The sequence below is a fragment of the Charadrius vociferus genome, unplaced genomic scaffold (assembly GCF_000708025.1).
Source record: "Charadrius vociferus isolate BGI_N301 unplaced genomic scaffold, ASM70802v2 scaffold251, whole genome shotgun sequence".
In the NCBI taxonomy this organism is placed as follows: domain Eukaryota; kingdom Metazoa; phylum Chordata; class Aves; order Charadriiformes; family Charadriidae; genus Charadrius; species Charadrius vociferus.
In genome coordinates this window covers 700,077-716,600 of record NW_009646963.1, presented here as the reverse complement: position 1 = coordinate 716,600, position 16,524 = coordinate 700,077, and the positions used below count along the sequence as shown (strand labels likewise).

Below are 16,524 nucleotides of genomic sequence, written 5' to 3'. Positions count from 1 at the left end.
ATTTAAAATTAACATTTTCCTGTTTGTGAATTCAAGAATTTTGACACCAAATTCTGTAACAACACAGGAACAAAAGTTCATGCTCAGTTGTTTATCTGCCATTCACATGCTCTGAAGTTCTCTTCAAACACTGCTGTCTAGAAGACAAGCTGTATTATTTTAAATGTTAACTACACTCTTCATTCTTAAAAGGTTGTACTTGGGCGTGCTGGTTGACTTCAGACTCCCTTAAAGATCACCAACAAGTTCTCTTTCAAACTATTCCTGAACGGCACAAAACGTCATTGCTGTAGAGAAGCCTAGAATCAAGGTGTCTAGAATGCACTCAAAGTGCTAGCAATTCTGAGAAAGAAAGACTTCAGATTTGCTTTGGTAGACATCCTCACCTAGTCAAACTTGATAGTTTATAGATTTGGTAAGAGAACATAGCAACAGCTGCACTAGGCAAAACCAACAGTTCGCCTAACCCAGGATCCTATCTCCAGCACTTTCATGTCAGTAGATGATCAAGTAGGGAAGAATTAAGGAGGAGAAAAGAACACAGTTGTATAGTCCCAGAAAACTTCCTCAGCTTTCTGAAAAATTGCCGGTGGAAGACCTGCAGAGCCTTAGGGTTTCTGTGCCCTCAAAAACTTCCTCTTCCACAGAAGACAAATGTAGGGAAACTTTTAGCAGTCACAGTGTTGCTAGCAAGGAGCTCCATGGCTCCCACATGGAGAACCATCTCTTCTTCATGCCTTGATCCTACCTCTCACTTTGTTGCTTTCCTCCATTTGATACATGAGGTTCTTGTAAAGACAGCAAATATCCATTCTCCACACCACTTACCATTTACAGACCTTTGTCACATCTCTCCTCCATCTCTTTTTTCAGGCTGAAAGATCCTACTCTAAAATACAGTCCATCCTTGCCGAAAAGGAGTCAGAAACTGAAGAAGCTGTAAGAGGAAAGGAGCTGACTGCGTAGAACGGACAAAGAGAGGGTAAACTATGACTGCACAGACAAAAACACAAGCCCCACAGTGCAAGAAAGTAGGGACAGATAAAGGCTATATTCAAAATAGTAACAAATGGAGATTTTCAAAATGGAGGATATAAGAAGCCTGTGACTTCCAGCAACACAATGACGACTCCCTCACTACTTGCAAATCCATGGTTACTGAACAGATATAGCACTGATGGACACATTAAGAGGAAAATCTTCTATTAACAGAGGCATCAGAGCCAGCTGAGTCTGGACCACCAGACCAGGGCTCTCAGTGTAGTTTTTAACAGCCCATTGTATCGTTCTATCTTCCCAGAGGCTCGTGCATGATGGGTATGTGATATACCCACTCAATGCCATGCTCTTTGGCCCAGGTGTCTGTGAGGCTGTTTCGGAAATGAGTCCCCTTGTCTGACCCACTTCTCTCTGGAGTGCCATGTAGCCATAAGACTTGCTTTTTTGAAGGCCCAGGATAGCGTTACGGGCAGTGGCATAGGGCACAGGGTATGTTTCCAGTCATCCACTGGTTGCTTCCACCATTGTGAACACATGGCGCTTGCCTTGGTGGGTTTGTGGAAGTGTAATATAATCAATCTGCCAGGCCTCCCTATATTTGTATTTTAGCCATCTTCCTCCACACCAAAGAGGTTTTAACCGCTTGGCTTGCTTGACTGCAGCACCATGTTTCACGTTCATGGATAACCTGTGCAATAGAGTCCATGGTCAAGTCCACCCCTCAATCACGAGCCCATCTATATGTTGCATCTCTTCCTTGATGGCCTGAGGTGTCATGGGCCCACCAAGCTATGAATAATTCACCCTTATGTTACTAGTCCAGATCCACCTGAGCCACTTCAATCTTAGCAGTCTGATCTACCTGCTGGTTTTTTTGATGCTCCTCAGTGACCCGATTCTTGGGTACATAGGCATCTATGTGACATACTTTCACAACCAGGTGCTCTATCTGGGCAGCAGTATCTTGCCACAGTTCAGCAGCCCAGATGGGTTTGCCTCTGTGCTGCCAGTTGCTCTGCTTCCACTGCTGTAACCACCCCCGCAGAGCATTTGTCCCCATCCATGAATCAGTATAGAGGTAAAGTACTGGCCATTTTTCTTGTTCAGCAATGTCCAGAGCCAGCTGGATGGCTTTCACCTCTGCAAACTGGCTTGATTCACCTTGTCCTTCAGTGGCTTCTGCAACTCGTTGTGTAGGACTCCACACAGCAGCCTTCCACTTTCGATGCTTTCCCACAATCTGGCAGGACCCATCAGTGAACAGGGCATATTTCTTCTCATTTTCTGGTAGTTTATTGTATGGTGAGGCCTCTTCTGCATGCGTCACCTCCTCCTCTGGTGATATTCTGAAATCTTTGCCCTCTGGCCAGTCCATGATCACTTTCAAGTTTCCCTGGTGACTGGGGTTTCCCTTTTGAGTTTGCTGTGCGATCAGTGCAATCCACTTACTCCATGTAGCATCAGTTGCATGACATGTGACAGGGACCCTTTCTTTGAACATCCAGCCCAGCACCATCAGCCAAGGTGCTAAGAAGAGCTGTTCTTCTGTATCGACCAACCACAAACTTGAACCCCTTCATACGCTGCCACTATCTCTTTTTCAGTTGGAGTATAGTGGGCTTCAGATCCTCTGTATCCCCGGCTCCAAACCCCTAGGGGTTGACCTTGAGTCTCCCCTGGTGCTTTCTGCCAGAGGCTCCACGTGGCGCCATTCTCTCTGGCTGTGATGCAGAGCTCATTTTTAACATCTTGTCCTGCCTGGACTGGCCCCAGGGCTACTGAATGAACTATTTCCCGCTTAATTCGTTGGAAGGCTTGTTGTTGCTCAGGGCCCCATTTAAAATCATTCTTTTTCCAGGTCAATTGATATAGAGGGCTCACAATCAGACTGGGATTGCGACTCCAAAAACTCACAACACCCAAAAAAGATTGTGTTTCCTTTTTACTAGTCGGTGGAGACACAGCTGCTATTTTGTTGATCACATCCACTGGGACCTGAGGGTGTTTATCTTGCCATTTTATTCCCAAAACCTGGATCTCCTGTGGGGGTCTCTTGACCTTACTTCATTTTATGGCAAAACTGGCTTTCAGAAGGATTCGAACTATTCTATTCCCTTTCTCAAAAATTTCTTCTGCTGTGTTGCCCCATACAATGATGTCATCAATGTATTGCAGATGTTTTGGAACTTCACCCTATTCGAGTGCAATCTGGATCAGTCCATAGCAAATGGTGGGGCTGTGTTTCGACCCCTGGGGCAGTTGATTCCAGGTGTACTGGATACCCCTCCAAGTGAAAGCAAACTGTGGCCTGCATTCTGCTACTAAAGGGATTGAGAAGAATGCATTAGCAATACTAATTGTTGTACACCACTTGGCTGCCTTTAACTCCAGTTCGTACTGAAGTTCTAGCATGTCTGGGCATGGCAGCGCCCAGTGGCGCCATGACTTCATTCAGGCCACAATAGTCCACTGTTAGCCTCCACTCTCCATTAGATTATCGCACTGCCCATATGGGACTATTAAAGGGGAAGAGGGTCTTGCTGATCACTCCTTGAGTCTCTAATTGACGAATCAGCTTATGGATGGGAATCAGAGAGTCTCGGTTAGTGCAATATTGCTGCCGATGCACCGCTGCAGTAGCAATTGGCACCTGTTGTTCTTCAACCCTACGACAGAAGAGTCCTCTGAGAGACCAGGCAAGGTAGACAGCTATTTAATTTCCTCCAGCTCCAAGGCAGCTATGCCAAAGTCCGCCTGTATCCTTTTGGGTCCTTGAAATACCCTCTCCTGATGTAGTCTATACCAAGGATGCATGGAGCCTCTGGACCAGTCACAACGGGATGCTTTTGCCACTCATTCCCAGTTAGGATCACTCCACCTTCCAGTACAGTCAACTCTTGGGATCCCCCTGTCACTCCAGAAATACAAATGGATTCTGCCCCTCTAAAGCTTGATGGTATTAGGATACACTATGCACTGGTGTTTACTAGAGCCTTATACTCCTGTGGGTCTGATGTGCCAGGCCGTCACATCCACACAGTCTGATAAACCTGGTTGTCCCTTTCCCCACCCGGCTGGAGGCATGGCCCCTCTAATCCCGGTCATAGTATCCATTACTCACTTGTTACAGAAATGAGTTGGAAGTCCCTTCAAGAGGATCAGAGGTAAGATCAGGCCTTCTACTCTGTCTGGGGAACTGCCCACTGGAAACTGGAGTGGCACTTTTCCTAGAGGGATTCCCTTTTGTGATTGTTCTTCCTTACAACTCATGTAGCCATGCCTGTAGGATAAAGGTAGATTGTCCATCCCACCTCCTCACGTTCTCTCCGTGGTTACGCAGGTAAAACCACAGGGTGCCTCCTGGCGTGTACCCTCTATGTTCTCTCTCTTGAGTAGAAAAACACCTGCTCCTAATAGCTGAGATACTGGCCCGGACAGGTGGGGAGTAGGACATATTCTCTTCAAGTTGCTGGACCTTCTGGGACAGCTTCTCCACAGCTGAGATGAGGGGGGAAGAGAGACTTTCTTTATATTGCTGGAATCAGCCAGCCACTTCATCCACCACTGGTCTCTCTTTGCCTTTCCACTCCACCACTGCCAAGGAGCTGGCATACAACGATGGTGTGCTCTGTACAAACTTCCACCACATAGGCCTTGTGCATTGGATTACCCAGTTACTGTGGGTAGCTGTGCATTGTCTGGGTCATAATATATCATCTCATGCACGGCTAATTCCCTCAGGTACTGGACACCTCATTCTATGGTGGTCCACTTGGTTGGATGACATACAAGATCTTCACTGAAGGGGTACCTTTCCCTCATGCCTGATAGCAGTCACCTCCAGAAGCTGAGGGCTTGTGTCTTTTTCCCCAATTGCCTTGTCAATGTCCCGTTCCCCAGACAGGGATCCTCTCTGCTTGCTTTCCCTGCCCTCTAATTCCAAGCTACTGTCCCCATTATCCCAGCATCGGAGCAGCCAGGTGACAATGTGCTTGCCAGGAAGTCGGCTGAAATCTTTTCACTTATCTTGCAGCTCACTCAGGAATAGGGATCGGGTGATTATCTCTGGTTCCGTCTGTTCCTCCTGTTCTTGTGATGCCCCTGGGTCATCATCATCCCTTATTAAGCAAACTGATTTCTCGGTGCATTTCTTCTTCTGTATAGGAGCAACTGATATCAGCGTGGGTTGGTTGTCTGGTTCAGCTGCAGTGCCTGTCATCGGGGTTTGAGTAGCCACAGTGCCTGCCTCTGGGGTTGGAGCAGCTGCAGTACCTGCTGGTCTGGTTTCCCCCTCTTTCCCCTGACGGTGCTGCATAATATTGAGCATACTGGCCAGGGCTCAGTACAGTGTGGTAAGTTGTGCCTCTCTGGAATAGCCACAGCATTTTCCTTTCAAAAACTCTATCACTTCATCAGGGTTCTGTAGCTGTTCAGGGGTGAAGTCCCAAACCATTGGAGGTTAAAAGTTCTCTAGATACCAGCCCATATTCTCCCACATGCCATGCCACCCATGACTATCCAGCCTCTGGGCAGACCTCTGGGTGGTAGTCTTAAGCTGTTGTTTAACCCTTAACAAGACGTGAAACACATGCAGGAGACACAGCGATAGGACCATGCTTGTTTGAGCATCCCAAGGATACTCAAAATTCTCACAAGCTGTCATACCTGGCTCGAAGGAGAAAAGGGAGGTGAAAGAGCTGGGGAAAGCATCCCCCTCTGTTTCCCCCACAGATTGGGTGTGATTATTAATAAATTCCGAGATGGCGCCTGAGGTATGGGCAGGACAGCAATACTGCATAAACACCAACATAACTGCCTGAACAGTGATGTTATCATATCGTAAGCTGATACTACACAGGACAGCAAAATGATAATCCTGATCCCTTTCCCAGAGGTGATAAACAGCATCAGGAGGAATACAAAGGACATATAAAAATTTACATAACACAGCCATGCAAATAAACAAAGCAACATTGTGACCAGCGACTATTTAACTAAATACAATAAATGCATGTAATGAATTTGTTTTAACAAGCTCTGGTCAGACCTGTTGTTATCTCAACCCTTCGAGCCCCATGCTGGGCGCCAAAAAGGACTGTTGTGGTTTAGACTCAGCCAGCAACAAAGAACCATGTGGCTGCTCGCTCAACCCCCCACAGCAGGGAGGGAGGGAGAATCAGAAGAAAAAGGCAAACCTCAGGGGTTGAGATAAAGGCAGTTTAACAGAAGAGCAAAGGAAAGAGGAAAACAACAACAACAACACTAGCAGAGGAATGTACAAACACAGTTACTGTACCACAGCTCACCAACCGGTCAGGGAAGCCCCAGCCAGCTCCAAGCAGTGACTTCCTGCACCTGCCCCCTCTCCCCTCCCCCAGCCAGCTCTCCACTATAGACTGGGCATGGTGTCATTAGGTATGGAGAATACCTGTGCCCCAAGCCAGATCCTTGGGACAATTAACCCTATCCCTGCTGGAACCGGGACACAAATGAAGGCAGCACAAGAAACTAGAGGAGGAACATAGTCTCTTCAGCAAAGACATGAGGTGTGAGGAGTGGTTGTGCTTTATGCAGGAGTGCCCAGAGCTTTGTCACGGGACAGGTGATGAGCCAGTTGACTGCTTGCGGGCAAGGAGAAGGTGGCAAAGCAACACAGGCAATGCTGTGCTAAGCACTCACTGCAGACTACTTGATCAAGGACAGAAAGTCAATAGAGCCATCTCATGCAATCACAGGCCTTAGGACTGACTCATGGGTGTACTTTAGCTGGATGGGCTATATGACTGGTTTCTGGAGTGTGATGAAGTTTCTTGACAAAGGCAATTGATGAATCAAATAGGGGAGATGCTCTGTTGGGTTTGTTATTCATAAACAAGGAAGAACTGGTCTGGGACATGAAGGTCAAGAGAGTGCATGAGTAAGCCATGAGACTGTGGAATCAAAAATCCCACAAGACGTCAGCAGGACAAATATCATTACAGTCCTTGCTCTCAGGACAGCAGATTTTACCTTATTCAGGCCCTACCTGGTAGTATCCCAAAGGGAGCTGCCCTGGAAAGCAAAAGGACTCAGGAAAGCTGGTTGTTCTTGAAGGACAGCTTCCTCAAAGCAGGAGAACAGTTCATTTCAATGTGCAGAATGTAGAGCCAGCATGGAAGAAAGCCAGCATGGGTGAACAGGTACCTCCTGACAGAGGCCCAATGTAAAAAAGAATTACACAGGAGGAGGAAGCAAGTAAGAGGAACACAGGGACATTGTCCAGTTGTGCTGAAATGGAATAAGAAAAGCCAAAGCTCAACTGGAATTGAAGCCAGTGAGGGATGTGAAGGGCAAGAAGAGCTTCTGTAACTACCTTGCAGAGAGGTAGGCTGTTGGCATTGTGAGACCCCTGTCTATCATCTCCATGGCAACCAAGGGAAGCTCCTGATGACTGGAAAACAGGAAATGTCACAGTCATCTTCAAGAGAGTCAAGGAGAATGATTTAAAGAAACTACAGACTGGTTGGCCTCACCTGACATCTTGGGGAGGTTATGGAAAAAAATCCTCACAGGAAGCCACGGCCGGGCACACAAAGGAGAGGAAGGTGACTGGAATTAGTCAGCTTGGATTTAGTAAGGCCAAATCATGCCTGACAGACCTGGTAGCTTTTTACGATGGGCTCAAACAATTGGCATCAATGGTATATAGTCCAGCTGGTGGCTTAGCACTAGAGGCAGTCCTCAAGGATCCATATAAGGCTGATGCAGTTTATCGTATTTACTAATGACCTGGACCTGTGGGCAGGAGATCACAGTTGGCAAGTCTGCAGATACAAACTGCAGGGAGTGGTAAATATTCTGCGGGGCATAGCTGCAATTGAGAGGCACACTGACAGGCTGGAAAAATGGGCCAACACAAAGTGCAGCAAGTGCAAATACAAAGTCCTGCATCTGGGACAGAATAACCCTATGCAATAGGACAGGATGGGGGTTGACTGGATGGAATGTAACTATAGGGCCTTGATTCCTGGAGGAAAACAACTGGAACATTAGTCAGCAGTGTGAAATAAGTTCAATAGCAGTTCATGATGTATTAACAAGAAATGTGTCCAGCAGGATAAGTGAAGTGATTCTTCTTCGTTCAGTGCTTGAGAAACCCCCATCTGGAGCACTATGTCCAGTTTTTGGATACCCACTACTAGAAAGGCACTGACAAAACCACAGCAAGTCCAGCAGAGGGTCACCAGAAAGGTCCAGGGTGTGAAGTACATGCTATATGAGTAGATGACACAACTGACTTTGCTCAGCCTTAACAAGTGAAGTTTAATTGGAAATTGTATTGTTGCCTTCCATTACATAATGAGAGGGCAGAGAGAAGATGGAGCCATTACTCTTTAAGGTGCACAGCAACAGGACAGGAGGCAATGAAAACAGGTTGGAACACCGAAGATTCCAATTAAGCAGAAAATTTTTCACCATTGAGGTTGGTTAAATATTAGGCTACCCAAGAAGAAGTTGTGGTATATCCACCCTTAGATATGCACAAAAGTAAACTGCCAGATTTCCTCAGCCATCTGATATAATTGGACCTACTCTGAGTAGGAGGTTGGAATAAATACCAGAGGGCTGAATTAAAATTACTCTGCAATTCCATCATCTTTCCCTCTTGCTCTTTTATGTACCTTTTCCAGTTCTGTGAAATCTTCTTTGATACGGGGAGGGGAAACAACAATTATGCAAAACATCTAAGAGCTTGGTGTCACAAGTGAAGTTTTCCTCCATTTCTTAATTTATTCCCAATATTCTGTATTTGTTTTCTTCAACTGCTACTGTATCAACGTTTTCACAAAACTACCTACTATAACCCTAGAATATTGTTCTTGAGTGATGAGTCAGTTCTATCTTCCTATGGAGTTACGAACATTTTCGTATTGATCTGTACCACTTTATAGCTAACCACAGTGAGTGTCATCTGCCATTTTTATACCCCAGCCACTCAATAAGGTTCTTCTACAGCTCTTCATAGTATCATCAGCAAACTGTCACCTCCCTAGTCATCCTTCATTTTAGGTAAATTATTAATTCTGTCACACATCATAGTCTCTGAAACAGATTACTGTAGATTTACTTTCCATTCTTCAAACGATTATTTCCTCCATAAGGACTTTCCATCTTATTCGAACACAGTTCAGTTTCCAAAACTTCTTGGTAGGAAATAATTTGTGTTTGGATATGCAAAAGAATGAAAATACATCGATCAGTTCTTCCTTGTCATGCGCTTGTTTACTTACTCAAAGAGCTCCAAGGTTTTCTAGCATAAGATCTTCCATTACAAAAATCTTAAGTGCCAACATAGCTATTATGTTTACTAATTCTACTTGAGAAAAAGATTCTATTAATCTGCCCATTTGAAGAAGTCTTTTAGTACCATTCTTTACATTGTTATTTAGCCATGCTGGTTTTTGTCTAGGCTTTTTGAAAACTGTACTTTTAAACTGAGCAGCATGCACCTGTGTCTCCAGTATAGCATCTTCAAATGATCTCCATACTGTCTCCACAGATTTAATTCTCACAGACTCTTCTCAAAAGTTAATCCTTATCTTCCAAGGTAACTCTACCCGTTTGCTCATACAATTGTTTCTTGCCCCTGCAACCTCTCTGCTATTATCTTTTTTATTGAAAGACTGAAACTGGCAAAGGACTGCAAAATTTTTGTATCAATACCATGTTAAATTTAGTACAAAATGGGTCCCCAAAATACTTGCTTTAAATACTTCACACAGAATGTACTATTCAGAAAAAACTAAATTCCCTTCCCTGCAGTTTGATGGGCAAGCCTTATGAATCTTAGAATGCAGAAATGAACAGGTAAGGTTCTGGTTAAGGACAGAACATAGTTCACAGTTGCCAGTTTTCATTTCGTGAACAGTCTCAGACATAGCCATGGAACTGTAGAAGTCAAACTATTATAGCCAACACATAAAACTACTAGTCAAGAGAATTTGTCCCATCACCAAAACCAATCATCTGAAAAAAAAAAAAAATTGCTGGCTACAATAATGTTAGACTTCTGCAAACTGTAGTCCAATATTTAATATTCACTTTGGTCTTTTTGCTCCAGAGCAAAATCTCCACTGTGATTACAGTGTATTTCTCATTGGGTAAGATGAAAAAAGTAACCCTGATACCCTAATTGCATTCATCTTCAATGAAAGAACACTTAAGCTTCAGTAAGAACAAGGATCGTAAATTTATTTTTAATGTACATTTTATAAAAGGGACTGTACAGACTACAATCTCAACACAAGTACACACAATGTTTTCTGTCCCTGCCACCCCCCACCTTCAGATAGTTTCTGGAGGACTTTATTGCACAACAATGGTATCACTTTTGCAATCTCAGTGCAACACTTAACACCTAAATAAAATCCTCACAGGGAACTACTAAACCTACCTTTTCTCTGTTAACTGGCATAAATTTAAAGATAGATACCAGAAGAGAAGGAAGAATCTGAAACATGGCTGAAGAGACATATTCTTATCTCCCTTTCTCTAACTGTTTAGAGACTGAAGACTCAGAACGCTATCAGACATTAGTGAAAGACACAGTTTCATCATGAGTGAGACGAGCATTGAGAAGCTACAGTTACTAACTTCCCACAGACTGAAAGACACCTGAATCTTGTTTAATATATGGAATTCCTATCCAATCAAGCATGTTTACACACATTTGGGTTAGCATGGTCCTTATTTCATAAAAAGCCATAAAATTGGGAACCCTCCCCCCCAAAAAAACCAACCCCAAGATCATTTGAAACAACAGCTTAATTACAGATAAAAGAGCAGTGTCAACTTAGCTGTAAATTATTCATCTATTTTATTTTCAGAAATGCAATAGTATAACAATGAGTGGCCTATATATAAAAAAAAAGCTTGCAAAAGTGTATGATAATAATACGCTATACAGGACATCCATTCAGTTTAACAAAAAAAATCTTCTAACTATATGAAGAGACTAAAGTGCCAGCTTCCTACACTTAATGCTTTCAAATGTTAACCAGTTGGCATAGTCACCAGAGTTAGATAAAAACACTGTAAGTTAATGGAATAAAAGCTGTATGGCATGAAAACCATACATGACTTAAGTTTTTGATGAAATCTTTCCAATACTGTCTTTTGGTGAAAAAAATATATTTGAAACAAATATGACTTGTGGCATGCCTGGATCACCATCAGCATGTTTTCATTCTTACTATTTATTTGAATGTTAAAGAAAGTTGAAATCCTATCTTCCCATCAAGAACAGTAAATGGACACATTTCTTTTCCCACAAATCTTTCTGTTCCGTGTCTGGCAATTACTCTTCTTTCTTCTTGTTCCACCCACCACCCCACCCCAGCTTGGAAAGACTATGAGAAAAAAACCCAAAACAAACAAACCAGATCTCGAAGATGACCGTTTTTTGGAGTTATTTTCATTTTTTTTTTTATGGGCCTCAAATTCCATCCTTGAAAACCGCAAGACTATGTAACACAGAATTGGTGGATAAGACTGCCTTCTTGATTTAGACACGTCACAAGTGCATCATTCTAAGAAATGAATAAAATCCCAGACTTGGATCAAAACTACCAATTTAGAAAAGTCTTACCTGGAAGACTTGACTTGTTTGGTAATATCACTTCAGCATGTTCCTCCTTCTCATCACAGGGATCCTCTTCATCAGAGAGTACTAAGAAAGCCTCTTTTGGCAGGCTTTCATTGCTTTCCTGCTTGGATGGCGAACCCAGACAGTTGTCCATTTTCTCTTCTAAATCTGTGACTGTGTCGTCCACTGGAAGCAGAGAACTTTTAGAAAAACAGCTCAGTTCATCTTCAGCAGGGGCTAGTTTTTCCAAAATTGGAATAATTTCATCTGTTTCCATAGAGTCAGTATTGTCCAAGATACTCTCACTTGGCTCATCTATTGTCTTCTGAACAGTGGTTTCTGAAAGACCTGCAGTGCTGTCTTGTTTGTCCTTTGGTTCCTGGTCAGCTTCCATACTGCTAGAGATAGTTTCTTCTCCAACAGCATCTTCAACAGTTACTTCTTCAGTTCTCCTTTCCTCAACAGATGAACTGGAATTAATAGTTAAGTCATTTGTTTCTCCCCTCTCTTCAGAAGAGTCACTAATAGCACAGGTTGATTTATTTTCACCTTCTGATGGGATGTCATTCTCTCTTTGGTCCAAATGATCTTTTGTATTATTTTCTTCATGGAAGTTATCTTTATTGCTACCAAGCGCTCCATTTTCAGCTTCACAAGCTAAAGCAGTATCAGTATCTTTTTCTTGGTCAGGAGTAACATTCTCCGGGGACAGCGTTGGCGGTTTGGGTTCTATGTCATTGACTATGTTCCCTGCCCTACTTTCAGGGCTTTTGGCTTCACTATTTTCATCAGAAGCTGTTCTTCCTTCTTCAGAGTTAACACACAAGTCCACTAGGCCATTAACTTCCTTCTTGTCCTCCGTACAGTCTGTATTGCTTAAAGGGGAATTTAAATCAGAATCTCCATTCTCATGTTTTCCATTTAACAGTTTAACTTCAGTTGTCTTCAACAGCTCCTCTTTAACCTTATATACTGCTTCAAGTTGTTGTCGATCACTTACTCTCATTGTTTTTCGTGCTTTAAAGACTTTTTTCTGAGGTTCATCTGCGCTATCCATCTTGACCCTTAAAAAGAAAAGTTCAGAAAGAATTGTGAAGGTAACAATTTATTATCATCCTATTACAGCGCTCCTAAGAAAGACTACATTTAGCATATTTTAAAGCAAACCGGTGTAACTGTATCTACAAAGAAACACCTGACAACACACATTTTGTCTTCAGAAAAAGTGAATACAAGTTTCTACGTATGCTGCACAAACACGTGTATGTAAAGATCACTGAGATCACGTGATAACACTATGTAGTAATATCCTGACTACATGTTTTAGACCAGTTGTCTCATAGTTTTATTAGAGCAAAGCCACATGAGTTTTTCTAGCTAGAAACAGAGTGTGCTAATGTAAGAGCCACCAGCCTCTCTTCTCATAAAAAAAGTAAGAAATATTCTTGGTCCATCAGTTTACATTTATTTTATCTTTCTAAAACTAGGTAGTTTCATGAGTTTCAAATAGAACTAACAACTGGGATAAATGACAAGATTTTTTATATCAAGTAACCTTAAAGAAAACTTCAACGTATTGAAAGAATTTCTGAACGTGTCATTAAGATACTTTTTTTCTTCTGTATAAATAAAATAGACCTTCATCCTTCATATTTATACAATGGTTAACTGAACTTGGGTTTTTAGAGCACTTTCATTCAATTTGCAATAATATTTTACTAAGACCATTTGTGCTCATGAGAACTACAGTTTTTGTAGCTCCTTTTAGAAAAATTTCCTTTTTCAAGGAAAATTGCCCTCCTTTATTCATTCCACCCGCCCATGCAAATATTAAGCAAAATAAGAATATTAATATTAAAAAGTAATGTTCAAAAGTCTACTTTATCAAATCAATAAATAGTTAAATCCAGCATTACCTATGAAGTTACAGTAATTTTGTTGAAAAACAACAAGATCTTATTTCATTTGTTTCCATTAAACAAAACAAAAATCCATATGGATTTTTAAACTGTACTTCTTCCCTCATGTGGTCTTCTTTTAGGACCCAGTTTTAAAGGATTAAATATGATAATGTTGTTCAGAAGCAGAAAGCAGTTAAGTAACTTGTTATAAACTAAATGGAACTCAGCAACTAAGATCTTGAATTTAGCTCTACTGAAGCTACTACACCATCAAAAGTTACTCCTGTCTAGGATATGGCTTAAGTTTCTTAAAACATGCGAAAATTCATGTGGGTAACAGCAGTTAAAAGATATTACAGCAAGTAGAAAAAAGAAAATAAATCAGGCAGTTATCCCTATATTAATCTTATTTTTTGCACAAACACCAAAGCAGCAAATGTTTATACCACTCATACAGCAAAATTATTACACAGAGGATGCATTTTAAATATTTAGTACAGTTCATTTTGCATCCTCCCCCACTCCACTTTCATTCACAGAGCAGAGAAATTCATTAATGAAGTGCATTTTGTCTTTTCAGGTGGGGTATAAATTTTGGGGTTTTGGTTGTTGTTTTTTTTTTTTGATAAAAAAGCAGGACTATCGCCAACACTAGCTCAGATCAGTGATGGTTTTGTACAACCAAGTAATAAAATTCACAAAACAGATTCCACAGCCTCTAAGTAACAGTTTCGCTCCACCCTCTCCTCTCTGTAACCCCAACCTTGCCTACAAGCTTTATTTAGGTAACTGTTAAGACTGCCCTTTAACCTTGTCTTCAGCAGATTAAAGTTTTCAAGCTCCCTCAGCATCTCATCATAGGTCACGTGCTTTAGGCTCCCATCATTTGGGTAGTCCTCTGCTGGATCCTTCCTGGATACTTGCAACAGTTTGTTTATGAAGGAAATTATTTGATGTTTATACATTACCCAAATAGAATATTCTATGCTAACATATGAATATATATTCTAAGGTGCAACATGAATTCACCTATCAAGACAAACTCTAAACCTTACAATCATGACACACCATATTTTACAATTATAAGCCTTGTTTTACACGTAGTTAAAATGATCTGACAAAAATATAAGGAAAATAAAAAGCAATATGATTTAAAAAAAAAAAAAGATTTTCCCCTGTTTTGCATTTCCTATTACCATAACATTGAGACTCCCTTCCACTTTATTTCAGTTCTTTTCTGCGTGACAATCTAGAATCCATGTATTTGAGTACCTGATGGTGCTTAAATAACACCTTGATTCACACCTCAGGAACAGATGAACAAATCTTCACAGAAGGTTGTATTGGCTCTATTTACATAGTCTCAATAATACCATTAAGACATGAATTTTCACCAGTCTGAACGAGATTTCTGAACAGGATTGTCTATTGCTGCATTGCCACTAGTGGGAGCAAAAGAAAACATAAAGACACTGATCCGCAACAACAAACAGTTTACTTGTTTTTAGAAAATGATCTGACTGAAAATGGTTATGTGATGAGAACAAATATGAACCCCGGATGAGCTGTTAATGTCGTCTCAGAGCTGTATCTTCATACTTCTCCAGAGAAGAATACATTTAACACAGTAATTCTAGTCCTGAAGTTTGAAGCAGCATATAAAAACCTCTAGTATTGCAGAAGTGCATGTGCAGTTTTTGAAAGCACATCACTTCCTTCTTCGCAAGAACTTAGAATGTAAAGCACATTTTTTCACCTCACTCTAAATGTATGTATTACTGTCACGTAACAGAATACTGACCAACATATTCGCGTTCTATGCATATAATCCCCTACAACCAGCATGCATGCTGTTACAGAGATGTAGCTTGAAGAGCCAATTGGAAAAACCCAGAAAATTCCAGGCTTGGCTAACCTTGAACAATTCCAAGAGCTCCTAATAGGTTACCAGCTAGTGACAGTCTTCTGTTAATGTAGTACAAGCATACAGGGCCTTTGTATCAAAATTAAGACCGACAAGTAGTTTGATCTCCCGCACCACAATGCTTTCTTTTATAAGCATTACCTAGAATTTAAAAGTTCTCATATTACAAAATTCACAACCCTACTTCTAGAAGATACACTAACAGATTAATAAAATGTTCACAGATAACTTAAAATCAAATTCATAACTGCATCACTTGAGTAATCATAAAATAAAACTTAAAACAAATTAATATTTTCGTCTCTAGTTTCCTTAATCATCTAGACAGTCTTTCATTACTATTTTCAACATAAAACAAAATACAGTAAATAGAGTAAAACGAAGGGCACTTTCTTTTTAAATGTGCGAAGAATAGCAGTCTTAAAAAATTAAAGATCAGAATACCTTTATATTGATGCATCCTTCTTTTTTTCTTAAAAAAATACTGAATGAATAAGCTAAAATTTCTGATATTTCAAAATTATGTTTACTTTATATCTTAGGATTATATGCAAAATCTAGTTTAAAAAAAAAGCTCTAATACAGTTCTACAGTGAACCTGCACGAAAAAAGGCTTCTCATAAAATTCCATTGTTAGATGATTAACACATGCATATTTTCAGCTCAATCCCACAATCTTCTGCAACCAAAGAATATCGCTAAAAGCAACCCTAAGTGACAAAATTACAAGCACAGATGAGATTAAAAGATGAACACTAAATGCTGCTTAACAGCTAAATATCATGTATCATTGCAGACCAGCCTTAGTGTTTCCAGCCATACCCACAAGGGAGCACACTGCAGCCAAGTAAGAGATCTCGTGTGAGAGCCGAATAACAGAAGAAACAAATAAACTGGTAACCAGTCCAGACAGGTTTGGTCATACCAGTGCAAGCCAATCAGCAGCCACCTAATAAATACTGCCTTCCAGTCTGTGAGAGGGGTAAGGAGGTTGCCTTTCAGAGAGCAACTCCAGAGCAGGTTACGGGAACTCAGACTTGCACAAATAAAACATTTAAAACTAGCAGTGCTCTAAA

General features: G+C 41.3%; 1 protein-coding gene across 1 annotated transcript in view; it reads right to left on the bottom strand.

Annotated features, from left to right (window-relative positions):
* ATF7IP (activating transcription factor 7 interacting protein) overlaps window positions 1–12,680 on the bottom strand; it is a 58,860-nt gene extending 46,180 nt beyond the window's left edge. Inside the window, exon 1 of the mRNA XM_009895225.1 lies at window positions 11,627–12,680. Coding sequence (XP_009893527.1) covers window positions 11,627–12,680 — 1,054 coding nt within the window. The remainder of the gene's footprint in view (window positions 1–11,626) is intronic.
* Between the last annotated feature and the right edge of the window lie 3,844 nt (window positions 12,681–16,524).